Source organism: Spermophilus citellus (genome assembly GCF_964194105.1).
Source record: "Spermophilus citellus genome assembly, chromosome: 15".
Lineage (NCBI taxonomy): Eukaryota > Metazoa > Chordata > Mammalia > Rodentia > Sciuridae > Spermophilus > Spermophilus citellus.
Genome location: NC_138195.1, coordinates 27,687,859 through 27,711,921, shown reverse-complemented (window position 1 = coordinate 27,711,921; position 24,063 = coordinate 27,687,859). Strand labels below are relative to the sequence as shown.

The window sequence follows — 24,063 nt, the reverse complement described above, 5'->3', positions numbered from 1 at the left end:
ATTTCAATTTATCCCAATAATTGTAAGTTAATATTCTTCTTCCCATTAATTTAATATTTTTACTTGAATTATTATTATCATTCCATTAAACTTTGAAAGATATCACTACTATACCTTTTCTCCTTGTCAACTGCATGTATATTTGCTTTTTTGTGAATTAACAATGCTGCGACTTTTTGTCTGTTGTGCTTCAAAGCAAGTAGAAGTGGCGTGTGGCCATCCTAGAAAAAAATAAAACAATTTATTCACAAAATTTCTCAACTGAAGCAGAAAAATTATAAAAGATATAATGGGTTCCAGAAATCTTGGTCTCCATCATAGCATTTATCCTGGTTTATTGATGTTGTGTGGTTGCAGCTCCCTTCTAAACCAAGAACTTGTTGAGGACAGGGACTAGATCTTTTATCTCAAAAACCCCAAACCCCAAAACCTAAAGGTAAATGATTTGGGTACTTTTGTTGAATTAATGTGCTAAATTTTCTTTTTTAGAGTGTGGATTATCCATCTATTCCAAAGAATATCTACTTTTCCATAAATACCAAGCTTCATCATAAAGATTCCTTGTTAGAGAAATATGTCAGATATTAAAGAAGTCCTTTGCCATCATTAATACCAATTTGAACATTATTTTTTGTATAAAACAGTTACATTTGAGGAATTAAGAGTTGCTAGGAGACAACTCTTGAGAGTTTTCCAATGAGGAGAAAGCTTCCCTCATGTTGTATAAACCCATGTGATTCTATCTATGGTGTCAGGATCCCAAATACCAATGTCAGGCACTCCTGCTTCAATAGATTTCTAAGGAAATGGGTTTTGAATTAAAAGAGGCTCAAAATGACCTTTGATTTCATTCTTAATTGTTCCCTGAATTTGCTGATATTATACAATGAAAACTGTTTGTATTAGCTGTTAGAAAGCTCAACACAAAATATATGCTCACTTATAATGATAATCCTGGGTTATAATTATCATTACTATCATAGTCCGCATCTACTTTTTAAATTCTCTTTTACTCTGCTCCCATTTTAATTGCAATTTAAAGTTATTAATTAATTCAAAAATTTTGTGAATCAACAAATGTTTTACATTGACGTACATGGATTAAATTTAACACCATAAAAGACACTAAATCACCTGCATTTTAAATGGTGACTCAATGAATGAATATAACACATATATCTGTGTGTTACATTTAGTCTGCAGCTCTTGATTTTATCTTTACTGTGAGTATACGAGTGGTTATGTTCAAAGCAAGTGTTTGCATGTAAAATCTTTCCTTTCTTTAATATAATTTTTCACCCAAAAATGAGACCTCAAAATATAATACAAAAAATTCGTAACATCTTCATTTTAATATTTTTTCTACCAACTATAAACACATACTCCATTTGTTCACTGTTCTCCCAGATGATTATTTAAATAAGAATTTAGATGCATAGGAATGCTGACACTAAATTATTAAGAGGAGCCCTCATGATGTTCTTACTACATAGTTTTCAGTTTTTAAAACTGCTAGGCTGATTACGTCAGGCCCAGAAACATAACAGACCTAATGATATAGAGTAGCATCCAACCTCTGCTAAAAATCTTCAACATTTGTCGTTCCTAACCAAGAAAATCATTTTTCAAGTCAGGTTTTGTTGACCCAATGAATGGAATGATAACAGAGACATAAAATCCTTAAAAGGTTGGTCTCTGCTTATTGAAAGACTAGCCATAAGAAAATTTCTAATCACCTTTCCAATGATAGTAGTTGATTAATGTTTGTTGAAAGGAAAAAGGTTGTATTCTGTAAGCCAAAAATATATCACTAATCATACTTCTTTTAAATTCCAAGGCATGGAAATAGAAAAAAACAAATGTAAGTTAAATTAATTTGGTCAGAAAGGAGAGATTGGAAGGAAGTTGTACCTAGTCAAACTCCAATTCTCCCAGTTATTTCTTCAGTTTTGGGGATCTGGGATTTTGTATATTATACTCTCTATTGAGTGATTCTTTTCCAGGAGTTGGGTCAGAATCTCAGGAAATATTGCAAATATCCATGTCCAGGGCCTATTGGATTTAGTGAATATAAACCTCCAGGGAAAAGCCTAGGTTTGACAATATTTAAATCTCCCCCAGGTCACTTTGTGATAGCATTGGAGCAGAGAACTAGAAGACCAGACAATCATCTCTTCATCTCATCTCTCATTTTCAGGAACAATTCCCTTTACAATTTGGAGAGTTGCCAAAAAATAAAAAATAAAAAAAAAAAAAACAGGCAAGAGAGAGAGTGATTTAACAATACTCCATGTAATTTTCCTAGACAGTGGCAGAATAAGGACCAGTAAATTCAAAATGCAGCTTGGTTTCATATGTAAGCTCCTTAGCTCCCACATTTTAATAAGATAGTGTAGGTTTGACAGCGTGGTTTGACTCTTATCTAGTTGGTTGTTTCAGGCAGAACAACATCATCTATCAGTTAATAATGTGTTCTCCCCACTAGCTTCCCATAATCACTGCCTAGTCACTGCCAACATGGTTTCCTCAGAACCCACCTAAAACTGCATTTTAAACACATTTGCAACTCTGCATCTTCCTTCCCTAAATTAAGTATTGTTGTTCCCCAGATCGAATAGCACCTCATCCATACACAGAAACTGAGAAAAATTAGAAAAAACTAAACTCTTCTTGGTATTTTTTCCTTAATTATCTAAATTTCCTCATTGGAAAATTATCTGCTTTTCCACATTTCCTGCTCAAGCCTTACCACAGAGAGATATTTAACTTTCATGTAACTTTTCCCACATCAAAAAGATCACCATTTATTGTAAAATGCTTTGTTTTGTTTGAGTTTTAAGATAAACCCTATTTCCAGGGCAAAATTTGCTTCCCTGTTTTCTTTTACACTATTTAGAAAAAGGTCTTGGTGCAAAAAATAATTTGGACACAGGAAATGTTTTAACTTAAAAATTCAGTATTTTTACAAATATTTGCCATTGGTGCATACCTGAAAGCTGTACCTCCTAATACTTTTAAAGTATCGGTATTTAAAGTGAAATCTCAAAAGTCCATTCATTTCAACACATTTTCCTGCACTGAGTGCTTCAGCTTCTTAATATGGAAATAATCCCAACATACGTCATTATGAAAACAAAAGTATTTCAAATAATCTCGAAATAAAATTCAGTGATGTGTACCTTGTTTTGCAATTCCATATTTGCATTGTGTGAAAGCAGTTTTTCTGCCATTGCAGTGGTCCTAGAAAGGACGGCATTGTGGAGAGGAGACCAACCATCCGGGTCCTGAACATTTGGATTGGCGCCATTATCGAGAAGAAGATTTACACAGCGCAAATGCTGGTGTTCTGCTGCCTGTTGGTATTGTACCAAGAAATGTATCATAGATACAAGAAATACAAGCCAAACATTTTATAGGGTCCACTAATTAGTTATATTTAAATTATATTAAGCCCCTTTTATTTATGCATTTCAATCAAATCCATCTCCTGCAGAAACCCTAGGCTACTAACTGTGTACCTTAATCAGAGGTGTGTTGTACTCATTATCCAAAAGTTCAAGATTGCATTTCTTCTCTATTAAGAGGGCCACCACATCCCAGTGTCCAAAAGTACAAGCAAGATGGAGAGGGGTCCTGGGAAAGTAAGAAGATTCATTAGGAGATCATAGAGCACTTTTCACCACCCATTGAATCCAAGAGGTGAGCCAACCTAGTCTGCCACAGCGACTAACCAAGGCAGCTCCAAGATCTGGTGTCCTTCAAGGGCAGAATAGTCATTCACAAACAACCCTGCTAAACACAAGTGAGCTTGCAGAGCCTAAAGGACAGTGACACTGCGCGTGCTCAACCTGAGCTCTCAAAGAAACTCAGGCCCTCTGGAGAGGAGTTTTCTCCTGTAAACACTATGAATAGCTCCAAGATATAATACATCATGATGGAGCAGAAATCAATGACATTCAGGGAGGTCTTGAAAAGCTCAGTTGTTTCCCAAGAGAACCTCAGGATTTACAGCAAGCCTAAAAGAAGTCACTGTAGATATCTTCAGTGATCCTCCTCCACTCATGATCATCCAGGCTGCCAGTCCAGCAGAGTGCTGACTGCGCATGATCAGGAAACCCCATCCACCTGCCTGAAACAGCAGTATAGGTGTGGCCAGTGTGGCCAAGGGTTCCTGAAAGTCCTGCCACCTGCTCTCCAATCAACCCTGGACTCCTCCAACCAGATAGGTGGACGTTTGGGATATAAGGTGGTAAAGGCAGTACTGGAAACAGAACTGGAGGTTCGACAAAAAAGCATAATGTGTTTGTGGTTTCATTAAGTGTGAAATCTCCCAGTGACTGCTATCCTCTCTCAGGGGAAGTACCTGAAATTAGTGCAAAGCTTGCAGGAAATCCAGACTTCTCGGCAAATCTGGTTACGAAGATGGTTGGCTGCTTAAAACCACACTGAGTGAGCCTTCAGAAGTTGATGGATGGGTACAAGTGGACCACCCAAGAAATAAGGAAAATCCTTTGAAGACTGAAATTGGCACCCCTAAATATGCTAGTGTGAAATAACATTAGAAACAAAACACTGCTACCACTCAATACTCAGGTAGCAGCTAACAAATGAAGAATGGTAAACAAGCAACCTGCCCAACAGAGACAGGAGCCATCTTGCCATTTCAAAATGTCCTTGTAAGGGTCATCAGTAGAGAACATATATACATATACATATACACTGATGCAAATGGATTCCAGATTGTGTTCAAACAATTATTTTTGCTCTTAAGTTGTATATTATGGGAAATGTTTTGTCTCATGCTGCACTTTTCTACAATGTACATAACATTTTTTAAAAATGTGTACATTAAAACAAAGTGCTGATACAAATTTTGTGGATTTAAATCACTTTTAAATAGTCAATCAAGTGTTCTATAGGATGAATTTTAAGTGGCTGGGAAGCAGGATAACGTTTTGTTTGGCTGCTCAATAAGACCTCCTGGATGGCAGATGTCTCCAAGGTCTATAGATCCCAGGAGTTGAGGAGACTGTGAGCTCAGGAAAGTCAAGCACCTGGTAAAAGGAGAGTTGGCCTCTTTTCCCTCCACCCGCCCTGGCCCAGTGGGAAAGGTGGAGCCTTCTTCCTTAGAGGCCCTGCCTTCCCTGGTCAGCACCCTGTCCCTAGGACGCCTAGTCCTCTGGACATTATTACCTGTTTTTTTTATCTCGGTCGTCAACGCCAGCTTCTCCATGAGTCAAGATGCGGTTCACTTTGTCTACATCTCCCTCTAACACAGCTCTGTGGATCCTCGTGTTCGCTTTATAGCGAAGGCCCATTTTCCACAGGCTCCTCATGAATGAGCTCTCGGTTCTGACGAACTTAGAGGCCATGACCAGGCCTCTAAAAAGATTTCAAATGTAATTATTGTTATATAACATGGCCTATACATCAATATACAAACACTTCCAATAAAATATTTTTTCTCCCAGATTTGCCTCATGGTCCTATAATCATTGCTATTGTGAGATTTTTCCTAAAAGATTTGATGTTAAAAGGTATTGGTTATCAAACCACTTTACAAAATATTAAGACAAACTCTTTCAGTATTATCCCGGCTTCCTAGGTAAAGTCTGAATCAAAATGAACACATAACTCAGAGTAAATTTCTGAATTCATCTGGCATGGAACTACATCTTGATCATAATGCCCCATGAGTCTCTATCAATCCATGAACAGGGGCGAAAGTATAGATTAGTCAGCCAAGCGGGCAGATGGTCAAATATCCATCTGCCATCATAGGCCAAGTACTTGTTAGTTTGGGAATCATGAAATAATCAGTTGAAATCTCTGAATGACTGTCTAAATAGTAAACAGTAGGTTATAGAAACACAGTTTCAAGCTGCTGTGATTACTATTAAGAAAAAAAAAAGTGCCTGGGTGTGGCGGAGCCTGTAATCCAAGTGACCTGGGAAGGTGAGGCAGGAGGATCCCAAGTTCAAGACTAGCCTCAGCATCTTAGCAATGTCATGACCCTCTCTCAAAATAAGAAAAAAGAACTGTGTATAGAGCTCAGTGGTTAAGCACACCTGGGTTCAATCCCTGTTACCAAAAGGAAAAAAAAGAGAGGAGAGAGAGAGAGAGAGAGAGAGAGAGAGAGAGAGAGAGAGAACACAAGAACAAAAACAAAGAACAAGAACAAAGAACAAGAACAAGAACAAAGAACAAGAACAAGAACAAGAACAAATGCCAGGCACATGATAGTATCTCTAGCTCAGAACAGAACACTCAAAACAACCTACTTTTTTCTGTTGCTCTAAATACTTAACAGATACATTTTTCAATAATTTTTAGATGTAGATGGACACAATGCCTTTATTTTATTTACTTATTTTTATGTGGTGCAGAGTATTGAACCCAGGGACTCACACGTGTTAGGCAAGCACTCTACTGCTGAGCCACAATCTCAGCCCTAACAACAAATACAATATTTAAATCCATAAAATCCTACCTGGTTAAAGTTCCATTTTTAGAACTCTCATCTGTTATTAAAGAAAAGGGTGAAATTAATCAACAGTATAAAAACATGAAATAGTAAAAGTATATGAGACATATTTTATTACAAAGTATTCCTTTGGGACCATTCATGGAGACTCTTCTTGAATTAATATTATTTAATTTACTGATAGGCAATTAAGGCACTAAAAAATCTCATGTCCCCTTTACAGGTTTAAATACAGGTTTAATGAAACAAAGTTAAGATTCCAGTATCAAACTTATGTTTCCAATGACAATATTATAGGAGCTGTGCATGGTGGCGCACACTTGTAATCCCAGTGTTCAGAGGCTGAGGCAGGAGGACTGTGTGTTAAAAGCCTGCCTCAGCAACATAGAAAAGCCCCAAAAAACTCAGTGATGCCCTCTCTAAACAAAATACTAAATATGGCTGGGCTCTTGTGTCTCAGTGTTTAAGTGCCCCTGAGTTCAAACCCTGGTACCAAAAAAAAAAAAAATTATACGAAAGTGTGCATATAAAAAAGTAAACATGCTGATTAGTGGAGAACAACATGATCCCTAGACAGAGGAGCAATTCACAACCCTAGGAATTGTGAGTAAAACGTCAAAGCTGCTGTTAGAATGTACAGGATATGCCATTTGTGGAACACATTAGAATCATTTACATGATTATGAGATGTGTATACTGCTTCTCCAATTGCCCTCTAATTGAATAAGTGCAAATTATGGCATTTGTTGGTTTGTCCATCTCACATTTTGCTTCTATGTTAATGAAAACATGAAAATGTCTATAATCTCAAGTCAACAAACAGCACAAGAATGAGCAGACTTCAAATATCTTACCAGCTTTCTTGGATTGCTGAACATCTCCACATACACTTTCTTTTTCTTCAGGTACATTCTGGGAAGGAAGAAAGGCTTTATGTGTAATGAGCATTACATTTGATAAAATAATTATAATATTCAGCATTACTACAGGATACATTGGAAAAAAACACAGGTTTCTGAATTATTCTGATGTAAATTTCAATCCCAATTCTGCCATTTAATGACCTGCATTTTCACATAGGTTGAGAATTATAAGAGATGATAGAGACATCTCCAAACATTACTCCCCTCACCTCTAGTCAGTTATTACACAGATACTGTGATATCCAATAGATTATTTTCTTGACCACAATAATCCTGGGTAAAAATTTGATCCATTGGTAGCTCAGCATACTTGTCAAAATCTGACATTTAAGAAATTCAAAGTAATTACTCATGTTCCCATGATTTTTATTTGCACAAAGTACCTCTTGAGCTCAGTTTTGAGGACAACTTACAACTGAGATGGGATAGAGTCTTTTTAGCCTGTATGTCAGACACCTGAAGACAAGTGATTGCATACATTTGGCTGCATCTGACAAAGGCAATAATGAATCTTGTAGGACAATGATGGATGAATGACAGGTGCACACAGCAAATAGAAAACAGAAAGATTAATTAAAGAAACCACCATGGAGGGACAGGTGGCTGAGGGAAATATTGAGCCTAGGGGAAAAACATTTCTAGAAAGATAAGGGAGGAGAAAGAAACAAACAGAAAGAGGGAAACATGGCCAGTTCAAGTGAACATGTGTTTAAGCCAAAGAAGAAAGGAAAGAAATAAGAGCAGAGCATGGAAAGAAATACAACACAGAATTTGGACCAGACAAATAATACTAATAATACTGATTTTGATTACACTACAATTTCTTCCTCTAAAAAATTCTATAATAAATCAGTTTCATTACCATATATGAAATTGAATTATATAACCATAGTCATAAACCCTTGACACTAACCCCTTGGGGTATAAAATCCTGCCTATAGGCCAAAAATTTTGGTTGGAGTGACCTCAGAGTATAAACCAACCTTGGAATGATTATAATCCAGACACATCTGTCTAAATTCAAACTCATTAATTGACTCAAGCTATTTAATCAGTAGAACAAGTTATCCTAGGGATAACAGCGCAATCCTACTCAAGAGGGTTGACAGGAGGGTTTAAGACCTCGATGGGTTGGATCAGGACATCCAAAGAATGTAACTGCCATTAATGGTTCATTTGTTCAATAATTAAAGTCCTGCATGATCTCAGTTCAGACTAGAGAAATCTAGGTCAGTTTCTAGCTATTAAAATATTTCTCCCAGTTAAAAAGGACAACAAAATTAAGGCTAATTCTGTACTTTTTCCTTAGAATAATGGATGAAATAATCTAAACCTATTAAACCATTACTTACCCTGCCCTAGAACAGGGTCTGTTAGGATGGCAGAGCCCAGAAATTGCATAACACTTCAAACTTTATTACCTGAGGTTCAACTCCTTTTCTTAACACATGTTCTTAGTAAAATTATTATTCCTGGTTGTCCTAATTTTAGAGGAATAGCTTTCTTAACTTTAGTTGAATGAAAAATACTAGGTTACATACAACTCCAAAAAGACCCAAACATTCTTCATTTGCTGATGCAATAAAATTATTTATTAAAGAACCACACAAACCTCTAACATCTTCCAACTTTTTATTTATTATTGTACCTTCCCTAGCCCTTACCTTATTTACAATGTGAATTCCCCTACCCACACCATGACCCTTCATCAACATAAATATGGAAGTACTCTTTATCCTTGCAACCTCAAGCTTAGCCATATGTACAATCTTATGATTGAGATGAGCATCCAATACACAGCCCTAATCACAGCAGTACAAATTGCAGCACAATCTCATATGAAATAACTCTGGCCATCATTCTCCTGTCATTTCTACTTATAATCAGGCCATTTACTTTATCAACCCTTATTGCAACTCAACAATTTTTAGGATCACTATCACCAACATAGCAATAATATGATTCATCTCAACAGTAGCAGAAACAAACCAACAGAAAGAGGAACTTGTATCAGGATTTAACTTACAATATGTTGTGGGCCTTTTGCCTTATTTTTCCTGGCCAAATACACTCATATCATTATAATAAACACTTTAACCACAACTCTTTTTCATAGGAGTATTCTTCAACCCACCAATCCCTGAAATATTTATATTCAGTTTTGCACTAAAAACCCTTGTACTAACTTCAACTTTTCTATGAATTCAAGCATCATACCGATGATTCTGATATGGCCAACTCATACATTTATTATGAAAATAACTTATAACCCCTAACACTAGCTCTATATTCATATGACACATCTCCCTGCCCATTGTCATGGCATGTGTACCCCTCAAACCTAAAGAAATATGTCTGACAAAAGAGTTACTTTCATAGAGTAAGTAATAGAGGTTTAAACCCTTTTATTTCTACAATCATAGGATTTGAACCTAACCTTAAGAATCTAAATTTCTTGATGCTACCTTACATACATATAAAGTCCTGTTAGTAAGGTCAGGTAAATAAGCTGTCAGGCTATGCCACAAAAATGTTGGTTTATACCCTTCCTGTGCTAATTAATCCCCTAATTGCCTCTACCATCAATTTCACCTCATTTTCAGGAATTTTAATTACACTATTTAGTTCCTACTGACTACTTACCTCAGTAGGACTAGAAATAAGCATACTAGCTATTATCCCTATTTTAATTAACAAAGCAAACCCTCAATCCACAGAAAATGCATCCAAATATTTCTTCATTCAGGCTCTAGCATCACTAGTTTTATACACTCAGGACAATGAACCCTAATCAACTCACCCAACCAAATTTCACCCCTAATATTTGCTGTAGTGCTGTCAGTAAAAATGGGACTAGCCCCATTTCACCTATGAGACCCAAAAATTACCCAACGAGTTCCACTTATATCAGCAGTAATCTGACTACAATGTCAAAAATTGCCCCAAACTCCATTATGTTTCAAATTGCTCCCTCAATCAATTTGTCCTTATGACAATGATAGCAATGATAATAATAGCAATTCTGTCTAATGTATGAGGAGGCTGAGGAGGACTCAAACAAACCATTCTACAAAAAATCCTGGCCAACTCATCAATCACCCACATAGGCTGAATAATAGCAATCATTGCATTGAATCCCACATTGACTATATTTTATCTGATTATTTACATTATACATACAATCCACATGTTCATATTATTCTATTATAACAAGAAAACCACCACCCTTTTGTTGAAATAACTTTCAGACACAGCTAGCAGCTAAGAACAGCTGGGAGGTGCCTAAAATATCCACCTTCCTTCAGGCCTGAGAGGAGTGCCTGCAGGATGGGGTGAAACCACATCCTCAGTACTTGGGTTTGCATTGTCAAATTACCAGGCCAGGAAACTGAGAGTCAGGGGCTTCAGGGCATGAAACCCCTGACTCATTAAGGGCCAAAGACCCTTCCAGATTGCTTTCCACCATGACAGCAATATTTAGAGATTCCTCACAGTGCGGTTACATTAGGCAGAAGATGATTGGCTTATGGATATTGTCTTGCTTATGTATGATTGACAGGCACACCCCACTTGAACCCTATAACAGTTGTGTGCATTCCAAAAATAAAATGAGCTACTGGATGACGACCTGAGGTAAGTCTTCAGCCAGTTCTCTCACCAGCTCCCAGAGTCTGTATGTTTATTCCACATCTCTACCCACCCCACCCCGCAAAAAGGTAGCTGAGTGACCATCGACCACAAAGGGACTTAGGAACACATACACCCTTTTCACTATCCAACATATGAAACAAATTTCCTCTACTAATTTCAATAATACTTATTGTACTTATATCTCTCTAAGTGAACTTTCCCAACTAACAAAATTTATCCCCAAAATGAATTATTATTAACTTATATCAAATAGCAATGTCATTATATGTATCTATATAAATACCAATAACAGCCTTACTAAACTTATATTTCTATATACGAATTATCCACTCAACATCGCTAACACTATTCCCATCATCCAACAACACTAAAGTGACAATTCAAAAAACAAAAATAAACCCTCTCATGCCAACTCTCATAATTGCATCAACCCTCTCCCTTCACCTTATATCTTAGCTATCAATCTTAAGCTAGGGATTTAGGTTAAATTTAGACCAAGAGCCTTCAAAGCTCTAAGCAAGTACCAATACTTAATTCCTACAATCAGGACTATTTATCTCACATCAACTGAATAGAAATCAATTACTTTAATTAAGCTAAAAGTTATCTTAATTCTCTAGATGGATGATATTTAAACCTGTAAATATTTAATTAACAGCTTAATGCCTAACTGAACTAGCCTCAATCTACTTCATCTTTAATAGGAAAAAAAAAGGCTTAAAATCTGTAAAATTCTTAGTAGGATAAAATAAATTTTCCCAATTTGCCTCTGAAAGAGAGTACTGGTAATCAGAACACTAATGAGCAGATACAACTAGAAAAGATGTAATTTATAGTACATGGACTGAGCATCAAAAATTTTAAGAAATTTTGATCTAAACTCCTAATCTTAGCTCAAAGCTGGAAGAAGTAAGGGGTATTCTGCTACCTACTTTCATATTTGTAACACTTCCTCACTTTGTTTGCTTCTTATTTGTGATATTAGTTTCTGGTAATTCACCAGAACTTTTATCTCTTGAACTTCAAAGGAAAATATATACCAAAGTCATATTTTCAGAAATCCAATAGTCTTCATGATTAACTCCTCAGGCTTATTACTTAAAACACTTCATTATTTCAGATATCTTCTTGTCTTCCCATTTATTCAGGTTCACAATATATGTAAAAGACTTTACATCATGCCCTATTCTCAGTTTTCCAAGACACACCCATGTTTCCTATCTTGCAGTATCTCAAGAGTGACAACAGAGCTTTAAAATGAATACTTAAATAACTAAGTACACAAATTTCTGAACCTGAAATTATAGATTATGACATAAAAATTCAGAGTGTATATTTTAAAACACTGCAATGAAAAAGTTTTTAGAAGTTCAAATCATACTATATGGTTTTTCAGACTTTCTGCTTCAAGAACTATTTATTATTTGCTGAAGACATCTAGTTTTTAATTAGATTAAGAAATTTAATACTCTTAATGGAAAAGACTCAAAACCAAAGTCCAATACCATTACAATAGAAATATTGAGAAACAGGTTTAAAATTTCTACTTTTTAACAAATTCTCACAGTTTAAATGTAAATATGGAACCTAGAATAGAAATCGAGGAAAAGCTCTCATAAAAATATATGACATGAAAACAAAGTGGCCAAGAAAAAAAACTATATGCAGTGTTCTGCATAGTGTTCAAATTGAAGGAATTAGGAAAATTTCATGATTCATAAATATTTATTTGATTCATTAAAGATTTATTTTGTCCTGAGTATTAAAATTTATGGAAGCTTAAATTCACAGTGAATTTATCCAATAATCATTGACCCAGTCTCTACTAATGTAATTACAATGTTTCTACTAATGTAATTTTCTGTGGTTATGGATTTTCAAAAGCCCCTACTTGCCTAAAGGATCAGATGGAACACTGATAAAAGATAAAAATAAAATCCCAACACATTGTTATCAGATAATTTGTCCTAGAACATTTCCAAATAAAATGACAAGAAAAGCATTGCTAAATTGAAAGACTAAACACTTCACAAACAAAATTCACAGCAAGAAAATGAATTTAACAACAGGGCATTTACCTTGGTGTCAGATTTGTTGTTGCTCTCTTCTGAAGTAGGCTTGGTATCAGCAGCACCAGGTTCCTCTGCAAATCTTTAGAGCAAAATGTATTACAAAAATGGGTGAGTCTGGTTTTTTAAAGTAATAAAATCTGGTGAGTGTTTGGATATCACTATATTAAATCAGGTTTTTTCTTTTTCTTTTTTTTTTAAGAGAGAGAGAATTTTTTTAATACTTATTTTTTAGTTTTGGGGGGACACAACATCTTTATTTGTATGTGGTGCTGAGGATGGAACCCAGCGCAGTGCGTATGCCAGGCTAGCGCACTACTGCTTGAGCCACATCCCCAGCCCCAGAATCAGGTTTTTGACTGAGAGGATTAAAATATGACCTCCATTTTAACAAAATTTTTGTTTACCTCTTTCTGCCTTCGCTTTTCCCATTCTATGAATCATTCAGTGAAGTCATACTTAGATCAATTTCAAACAGTGAGAGCCAATATATTAGCCAAGTCTGAGAATCATTTATCTTCAGAAACTACCTCCTGCCCTGAAGGCTGAACTGAATAATCCAATCAGAGGCCAACATAACCTTTGTGGCCTGGACTGAAACAAACCTGATAATCTAGCATGAGGTAGAAAGATATACTGCTCCTTCTCCCTTTTTTCTCCCTGGATCAGAGTTGGCTAACTTGAATGTGGTAACCTTGGTGCTTTGGCATGGAAACCACTTACAATATGTACCTATTGCCTCCCTTTACTAAAAAATGGCACAGGGATTTCCCTGAAACATGTCAATGGTTTGAAAGATGAACAAGAGAAAAAAAATGCATATGTTGTTATTGGGAATTCCTTTCTTAGACACATTAAAACATTATAAATTATATAATTCAATTAATTTCCCAGTACAAGTCCTGCCTTATTCAGGGCCATGAAAGCACTTCAAAATATTCACAGACACTCAGGCACTCAGTGGGAATGATTGCCTCTGAGGTAGAGGACTGCACGTGGGACTCTGTTTCCCTAAGTACTATCTAAATAAGTTGTACTTCTGTGTCCTCAAATATCTCAACATCTTCCTTCCTGTGGGCTTCCACTCCCATGTCCTCCTTCTGCAGGACCTTTCAAGCTTCATCCTATAAAGATGTACTTTCCTGAACAAGGTTGGCTTCAATGACCATGAGTGGGAGCTGCTCTTTCCTCACTCCTAGAAAACAAGCTAAATGGAGTCTCAGTCAGTGGTCTCAGCATAAGCATGTTACCAACCATCCAACTAAAGCTCTGTGATAGCTCTGCCAGATTGTACCCCTGTCTTACCCTACCTAAACATAGGAGGAAAATGAGAAGGTGGCAAAAGTGGCAGAAGTGAGCCTATGCCTGCTCTGGGCCATAGATCATGTGGTTGAGCAACTGCTAGTCCTTTGGTGCTTGAAGTCTGGTAAACCACCTCAGGATCCTATGTACTCTAGATAATCTTCCCAGTAGCTCAAAAGGTTTTAACATCTTTCAATACAAACCTGAAAGTATGTCAGTTCCTACAAGCAACAACTTGTTTTGGACTCCTTCGAATCCCTTATTTTAATATCATTTTCTACATAGTTCCCAAAATCCATGTCCTAAATTCCTGTTTCGTCTTCATCAAACCAGGTGTAAACCCAGATATTTTGTTTTCTTCCGGGAAAACAATGATTCCTACCCAACTCAGTTTTTCCTCTTCAATATGCCCTCCCTCTGTAGTTCTTTTATGATGTTCTACCTCCAGGTTCACTTACTAATTCTCTTCCTATCATCCATGTTTGGGCTCACTAGACTCACTGTTCCATTTTATTGTTAAAACACTCACCAATGGTACTGTCATTCAGGACAGTATTTGGCTTTCCATTAAGAAATATGAGTTCAAATGTCATTGCTGTTACTTTCTACAACCATATAAGGTCGTTTAATATATTTAAGATTTAGGTTGTCCATCCTAACAACCATTTGGGCAGAATGTTTAAAATATTTTGAAGTATTGGAGGTTTCTTTGTCTCATGACTACGAGTCTTTAAAATTCTGTTATTCTCTGTGATTTTGATTTTATCTAGAGAATTATTTAGTACTTAGCTGACAGTAATTTTTTAAAAGACCAAACATCAACAAAAACAGCAGAGAAAGTTAAAAGTTTTTTCAAGAATACATCATAGCCATGGAAAAAACAAATGATGAAAAAAGAAAAATCTTTTTAGAACTAGGCAGGGGCGCTAGCTTGATGTGACAATCAACTATGAAATCAAGAACTAGATAAATCTATTAAGCTATTCTCTAAATAATTATTGAAGAAGATTAATGTAATTAATAACTATATATTATTAATATTAATATTAATCATTATTAACAATTAATAATTGTTTATATATCACAGACAGGTCATATGTATTCTTCACTTCCAGGAAAACAATTCCTCATCAGTAATTTCCTGACTTAAAAAAAATTTATTTTATTCATATGTGGTGCTGAGGACCAAACCCAGGACTTCACACATGGTAGGTGAGTGCTCTACCTCTGAGCCACAACTCCAGCCCAATTGCCTGACTCTGCTTATGTAAAACCCATGGTCCTATGACCACTGGTATGTGAGATTTGCCCTAAAACATTTGAAGTTAAAAAGTTACCATTTGCTGGGTGTAGTGGCGCAGGCCTGTAATCCTAGCAGCTCTGGAGGCTGACGTAGGAGATCATGAGTTCAAACCCAGCCTCAGCAAAAGTGAGGTGCTAAACAACTCAGTGAGACCCTGTCTCTAAATAAAATTGAAATTAGGGCTGGGGATGTGACTCAGTGATCAAGTGCCCCTGAGTTCAATCCCCAATACTAAACAAAAGGTACAACACTTACTGGTGCAAGTTTTAAAAATATTAGCACAAATTCAAGTACAAACAGGTTTTTAAGAAAATGCCTGATTTAAGCATTAACAGACAAATAAATTTGAACTTATGAATTCATCTGTTATGGACCTGAATCTTGATCCTTTGTGTCATACAGGTCCCTATCAATCTATGGAAAAGGGCAATAGAATGAATTTATCAGCCAGACAGGCTGATGATCAAATCAGAGGCCAGAAATAAGATTATGAGGGGCCCATTAGTCAACTTTTTTGAATGACTGGTGCTTAATCAGTAATTAATAGGTTATAATAGCACAGATACTTTCAAAGGTGGTGTGATGAAGTGCTAAGCACATATTATGGTGTCTGGCTCAGACTAGAACATCCAACAATTTTCATTTCTTTCTGTTGCATTCCCTTATTAGCTTATGAGGTCATTATTTTTTTTCTTTTTTAACTGGTAGAATCCTACCTGGTTGAGGGCTGGGGATATAGCTCATTTGGTAGAGTACTTGCCTTGCATGCACAAAGGCCCTGGGTTCAATCCCCAGCACCACCAAAAAACAAAAACATACCTGGTTGAAGAGTCACCACCCACTATAAAAGCAAATGGTAAAATAAATATGTTATCAACAATACAAAACATAAATAGTAGAAATTCATGAATCATGCTTTCTTATAAAGCAATTCTTTTGGACCATTCCTGAAGACTATTCTATACTGGCTACCAATTATACTACTGATAGGCAATTAATGCACTGTGAATCAAGGGTACATAAAAGGAGCAAAGGTACAGACTGTAGGCATAGCAAACTTATTCTGTGAAATAATACTAGAAAATGCACCATATCATGGGAAATATATAGACACCCAGGAACAGAAAGTGTTTAGAACCCCAAGTGGACCTGACCAGAAAAGAAACTCTCCACATCATATTATTATATAAAATTGTCAAAAATACAAAATCAGAAAGAATACTGAAAGCTACAAGAGACAATGGTTGAAACAGTTATACAGGCAAAGCTATCAGAAGTACAGTACATTTTTAAACTGAAACTTTAAAAACCAGATAAGTATACAATGATTATTTCAAGCCCTGCAGGAGGGAACCAAACTGGAATATACAAGGGCAATTATCCTGTTAAGCAGAGTAAACCAGAAAGGCAAGTATCCTGTGTTTCCCTCACATGTACAGCCTGGAAAACAAATAAATTAAAGGATGCTCTGAAACTACAAGTGACTATAGGGACGAGGAAAAAGACTGGGGAGAAACAGAGAAGGGAACGTAGGGAGGATAGAGAGGATTCAAATATGATATGATATCCCTGTGTGGAAATGTCACAGTGAAATCCACTCATTAGTGCCCAAAACAGGAGTCAATAATTATACTAAAAAAGTATCCAGTTTTATAACAAGCCCAATTTACTGTAATGTCACTATAGAAGAATTACACAACATACTAATTTTAAAATATGATTTATACAAAGACAAGTAAGATTTCTGAGGCCAAATTTTAAATAACGAAATCTTTTTCAGAAAACATTGTTTGAAAATATAAATTCTCTACCATTTCTTAAAGAATTCTAAATTATAGGCTATTAAAAAGGAAATTAAGGAAAATATGAATGTCCTATACACATTGATCTGATGCCACTCCTTTATGATGGCACTTTCTTACTCTTACTTTTTTATGTAGGGTAGGAACACTAAGGGCAATTCACTATCAGAAGTATTACCTGCTTTCCTGGCTTGCGTTTCAATAAATACTGCTCGTGTATGTGCCAGAATTATTTTCCTATTACAATGTACAAAAAAGGAATAAAATTAGTATCTTAAGACTGATGTGAGAAACACTAACCAAATATAAATTGTGAAGAGTATTATAGATAGCATTAGAACTAATATCAGTACTTAGCCCCACATATTTCAAATGTGCAAGTTCTCTATGCATGGTATTAACCTTGCAGTTATTTTTAGGATGTTTGGGGAAGGGGGTATTTATTATGTTTTGTTTTAGAGATGAGGTTTTACTACATTGCCCAGGCTAGTCTTCAAATCCTGGGCTCATGCGACCCTCCTGCCTCAGCATCCCAAAGACTGCATCCATAAGTTGTAATCAAAGAAAAACAAAGTAAGGTGAAATGAATGTTCACATTTATAATTCACTTTCATTTCACCTGCTCAAATATTAACTATATTAGCTTGACATAAGGAAAGCATTCTGAACTCAGAAGATGTCCTCTCTCTGTCAACAATAGCTTTGTGTTTTGACACAAGTCATTGCTCTTAGGCTCAAAGTCTCCTTCTAAAAAATAAGGACTGTACTGCTCTAGGTCACCAGGTTGCTATGAAGATTTAGTGAGTTAATATAAACAATGCTGAGAGAAATAGTAAAGTAATGGAATGATTTGTACGTTAATGTTGAACTCTGAAACTCAAGTAAAAATCCAATCTCAGTTTTTTCACAGGTTCTAATGATCAAATATTGCAATTATTAACAAATTCTAATGAGTCCTAATTTGGGTCATTGACTATACTATTCTTGTGCTATATTGTTTAGGATAAATCAGGTGCTTAATAATTTATAACTCAATTTATTTATAAATATAATTGAATAACATAATTTTCTCCTTATACTGAAACTAATCAATCAGTTAGCTTGGATTATTACTATTCCTTTTCTACCTAATCAAATGGAACCAGTAGATCTTTATTCAGAATGAAGCTTAATTTCCACACTGATCTCTAGCTAACTTGAAACACAAAACCCTCTTTTACACATGAATACTGACAAATCATGATGAGGCCTAGCTCTAGGTTCAATGAATTTACTTTAGTTTTTGAGGATGCTGCTTAATGTCTTATTTGTGAGAAAGAACTTGAAATGTTCTGAAAAATGAAGCAGACATGAAAGCAGCATGGAAAATTTTTATTGCCATGGGGAAAAAAATCACTTAAGGTACCAATTAGAATCACTGTCATGGGGCTTCCCATGACCAAAGAAAATGTGCTTTATAAGATATAATGGGGCTTTGGCCTACAGATCAGTTAGAAGAGATAAAAGGGAACTCTGAACTTTTCCTATAACATTATTTGAGATTGTTGGATTATTTTGAATGATCCAAAAAGACAAACAAAACCCTCAAAGGACCATCATAAAGGTCTGGGCTAGCATGTGGACTGCACATAAGGTTTTGAGTGGGAGGGCAGGATTGGCATGTTCACCCTGGGGTGACCAAAGTTAGGAGATCCAGCTACCAAAGCAGAGTGCCAACTGGGAAACAATAGATGAGGTGATAACCATACCGATACTTAGAAGAAAAATAAGTTGTAAATTTTAAGTCTAAGCTTATATCACCATGAAGACTCAGGGATCTGGATCAGTCAGGACAACCTGGTAGTGAAGTTAATCATTACCAGATTGTAGGACTACTTCTAACTGCAACATTACAGCAACCCAATGGACAGAAACAAAAGAATGTCTGGGAAGTCCTTTTTATCTACCCTCTGGTGAAAGAGATTTCTCCCTTAGGCATAAGAAACTCCTCAAAGAAATCCAAGGAGAATGGTTGAACAACTAGTTCCTAGAGAAAGTAAGATTTTCTGTTAAACTCTGACATGGGGCCTCCCACAACCAAAGAAAATGTGCTTTGCAAAACCCAAAATGACACTGGCAAAACACAAATAACCAAAACAAAAAAAATCAAAGATATGGTGTTATTTGTGCCCCATATGCAGGGGTTATACTTAGAATATAATGGATAATGCTGGGATAATGCTTAGGATAAATCAGCTATTTAACAATTTGTAAACTCAATTTTTTTATAAATATAATTGAATAACATAATTTTCTCCTATACTGAAGCTAATCAATCAGTTGGCTTAGATAAAGGTTTTAGAAGTCCTGAGACAGGGTTCTACCATGAGCACCATCAGAAAGAGGGTGGGGCTTAATGAATCCTACATACATTGCACCTTCTAAGGAGTCTTGAATTTTGCAGGGGTCTTGACTGCAATCCAAACATACCTGAACTATGAAATCAGATTGGTGTGTAGGATGCATTAGTTGTAATTATTTTGAACCTCCATTGAATCATATCATTTTAATGTAAACACTTACACATTGAAACCACTAGCAATGGCGTGAGATAATGCGTTCTTTCCAAACTGATCTTCAGCAAAGGCATCAATACCTTCTCGAAGAAGAAGCTCAACTATACATTTTGCATTATATTTTGTGGCAAGTATGAGGGCTGTTCTAAAATAACAGAGAGATAACTTCAACCTTAGGTACTTTAAATGATGAATTGTCTTTAATAAAATCATTTAAACAACTAATCTTTTTACCAATTTAAGTTCTTGATTGTGTACAAATAACCTTTATATATACTAACACCCAAGTGTTCATCTTTGCATATTACCTCCACATCAAATAGAGAAACACAAGCAGGAAACCTCTTATCCCAATTGGGTATTACATAACAGAAGTTGCACATTTAATGTACTTTGATGGACCACATCTATGATGAGGTCATTTGGCTGAAATAGGTAAAGATTGAAGTGAAGAATGATCCATTTTTACCTTAGTCTAATGTAACATGTTATAACTCTCATTCACTTCAAAGTCAAATAAGAAAAGGCTGTTTGCAAGCTTAAAACAATAGGAATAAGAATGATGATAATTATAGTCATTGCAGTTTCAGGTAATGATAATCATGGGCATTTGCTAGGCACTGAAACCTCTGCAATATACGTAATTTTCTAACCACCTTCAAGTATATATTATCTTAATTTTCAGGAAACATATTTAATGATGAATAATGTTTCTAAGGTGACACACCTTGCAATTAGCAAAGGAAGGAATGCAAAACAGTCATGTTTGGATCTAAAGCCTATCACTTGTCTTTTGCTCACCCATCTATGACTCACGTTTATTAGCAAATGTTTATCCCATTAAAGCTTCTTTTCTTCCCTTTGCTCCAATTAAAAATATAGCCATCAAAGTATGTTAGAAATGAAAAGGGGGGATTAAAAATAATCTACCAATAGCAATTAATACTCACCTAGAGATAACCTAAAATGAATTTTCTTCAAAAAGCAGTTTAAGCAAAGGATCATCCAAAAGTAAATGGCTTTCAACATCTACTTATGATCAATAGAGCATTGTAAAAGAAAACATACATAAGATGCAGAAGTTTAAATATGATAAAAGGTTAAGCAATTCAGTATCGAATGCAAAAGTAAACAAAAAGCCAATACTTTGTAAAATTAATGTGAAATACCCTTGGCTAAAGGGTTGATAATGTGACAAATCAAATCAGTTTACACATGACAAACATCAACAAATATTATAATGGAATCTGATCATACTATATAATGTTATTTGTATTAGCCCATATAATTACTTTTCTAAAAGGTGATATGTGTTCCTATATTTCAATTTATCCCAATAATTGTAAGTTAATATTCTTCTTCCCATTAATTTAATATTTTTACTTGAATTATTATTATCATTCCATTAAACTTTGAAAGATATCACTACTATACCTTTTCTCCTTGTCAACTGCATGTATATTTGCTTTTTTGTGAATTAACAATGCTGCGACTTTTTGTCTGTTGTGCTTCAAAGCAAGTAGAAGTGGCGTGTGGCCATCCTAGAAAAAAATAAAACAATTTATTCACAAAATTTCTCAACTGAAGCAGAAAAATTATAAAAGATATAATGGGTTCCAGAAATCTTGGTCTCCATCATAGCATTTATCCTGGTTTATTGATGTTGTGTGGTTGCAGCTCCCTTCTAAACCAAGAACTTGTTGAGGACAGGGACTAGATCTTTTATCTCAAAAACCCCAAACCCCAAAACCTAAAGGTAAATGATTTGGGTACTTTTGTTGAATTAATGTGCTAAATTTTCTTTTTTAGAGTGTGGATTATCCATCTATTCCAAAGAATATCTACTTTTCCATAAATACCAAGCTTCATCATAAAGATTCCTTGTTAGAGAAATATGTCAGATATTAAAGAAGTCCTTTGCCATCATTAATACCAATTTGAACATTATTTTTTGTATAAAACAGTTACATTTGAGGAATTAAGAGTTGCTAGGAGACAACTCTTGAGAGTTTTCCAATGAGGAGAAAGCTTCCCTCATGTTGTATAAACCCATGTGATTCTATCTATGGTGTCAGGATCCCAAATACCAATGTCAGGCACTCCTGCTTCAATAGATTTCTAAGGAAATGGGTTTTGAATTAAAAGAGGCTCAAAATGACCTTTGATTTCATTCTTAATTGTTCCCTGAATTTGCTGATATTATACAATGAAAACTGTTTGTATTAGCTGTTAGAAAGCTCAACACAAAATATATGCTCACTTATAATGATAATCCTGGGTTATAATTATCATTACTATCATAGTCCGCATCTACTTTTTAAATTCTCTTTTACTCTGCTCCCATTTTAATTGCAATTTAAAGTTATTAATTAATTCAAAAATTTTGTGAATCAACAAATGTTTTACATTGACGTACATGGATTAAATTTAACACCATAAAAGACACTAAATCACCTGCATTTTAAATGGTGACTCAATGAATGAATATAACACATATATCTGTGTGTTACATTTAGTCTGCAGCTCTTGATTTTATCTTTACTGTGAGTATACGAGTGGTTATGTTCAAAGCAAGTGTTTGCATGTAAAATCTTTCCTTTCTTTAATATAATTTTTCACCCAAAAATGAGACCTCAAAATATAATACAAAAAATTCGTAACATCTTCATTTTAATATTTTTTCTACCAACTATAAACACATACTCCATTTGTTCACTGTTCTCCCAGATGATTATTTAAATAAGAATTTAGATGCATAGGAATGCTGACACTAAATTATTAAGAGGAGCCCTCATGATGTTCTTACTACATAGTTTTCAGTTTTTAAAACTGCTAGGCTGATTACGTCAGGCCCAGAAACATAACAGACCTAATGATATAGAGTAGCATCCAACCTCTGCTAAAAATCTTCAACATTTGTCGTTCCTAACCAAGAAAATCATTTTTCAAGTCAGGTTTTGTTGACCCAATGAATGGAATGATAACAGAGACATAAAATCCTTAAAAGGTTGGTCTCTGCTTATTGAAAGACTAGCCATAAGAAAATTTCTAATCACCTTTCCAATGATAGTAGTTGATTAATGTTTGTTGAAAGGAAAAAGGTTGTATTCTGTAAGCCAAAAATATATCACTAATCATACTTCTTTTAAATTCCAAGGCATGGAAATAGAAAAAAACAAATGTAAGTTAAATTAATTTGGTCAGAAAGGAGAGATTGGAAGGAAGTTGTACCTAGTCAAACTCCAATTCTCCCAGTTATTTCTTCAGTTTTGGGGATCTGGGATTTTGTATATTATACTCTCTATTGAGTGATTCTTTTCCAGGAGTTGGGTCAGAATCTCAGGAAATATTGCAAATATCCATGTCCAGGGCCTATTGGATTTAGTGAATATAAACCTCCAGGGAAAAGCCTAGGTTTGACAATATTTAAATCTCCCCCAGGTCACTTTGTGATAGCATTGGAGCAGAGAACTAGAAGACCAGACAATCATCTCTTCATCTCATCTCTCATTTTCAGGAACAATTCCCTTTACAATTTGGAGAGTTGCCAAAAAATAAAAAATAAAAAAAAAAAAAACAGGCAAGAGAGAGAGTGATTTAACAATACTCCATGTAATTTTCCTAGACAGTGGCAGAATAAGGACCAGTAAATTCAAAATGCAGCTTGGTTTCATATGTAAGCTCCTTAGCTCCCACATTTTAATAAGATAGTGTAGGTTTGACAGCGTGGTTTGACTCTTATCTAGTTGGTTGTTTCAGGCAGAACAACATCATCTATCAGTTAATAATGTGTTCTCCCCACTAGCTTCCCATAATCACTGCCTAGTCACTGCCAACATGGTTTCCTCAGAACCCACCTAAAACTGCATTTTAAACACATTTGCAACTCTGCATCTTCCTTCCCTAAATTAAGTATTGTTGTTCCCCAGATCGAATAGCACCTCATCCATACACAGAAACTGAGAAAAATTAGA

The 24,063-nt window shown here is 35.3% G+C and overlaps 1 protein-coding gene across 1 annotated transcript in view; it reads right to left on the bottom strand.

Moving 5' to 3' along the window:
• LOC308634101 (uncharacterized protein) overlaps positions 1 to 24,063 on the bottom strand; it is a gene marked incomplete at both ends in the record, with an annotated part of 74,520 nt that overhangs the window by 26,352 nt on the left and 24,105 nt on the right. The window contains 11 exons of the mRNA XM_081267659.1: positions 115 to 221; positions 3,180 to 3,353; positions 3,519 to 3,633; positions 5,194 to 5,382; positions 6,491 to 6,521; positions 7,339 to 7,396; positions 13,137 to 13,209; positions 16,552 to 16,573; positions 17,713 to 17,771; positions 20,097 to 20,234; positions 21,524 to 21,630. Of these exons, the coding sequence (XP_081123785.1) occupies positions 115 to 221; positions 3,180 to 3,353; positions 3,519 to 3,633; positions 5,194 to 5,382; positions 6,491 to 6,521; positions 7,339 to 7,396; positions 13,137 to 13,209; positions 16,552 to 16,573; positions 17,713 to 17,771; positions 20,097 to 20,234; positions 21,524 to 21,630 (1,073 nt within the window). The remainder of the gene's footprint in view (positions 1 to 114; positions 222 to 3,179; positions 3,354 to 3,518; positions 3,634 to 5,193; positions 5,383 to 6,490; positions 6,522 to 7,338; positions 7,397 to 13,136; positions 13,210 to 16,551; positions 16,574 to 17,712; positions 17,772 to 20,096; positions 20,235 to 21,523; positions 21,631 to 24,063) is intronic.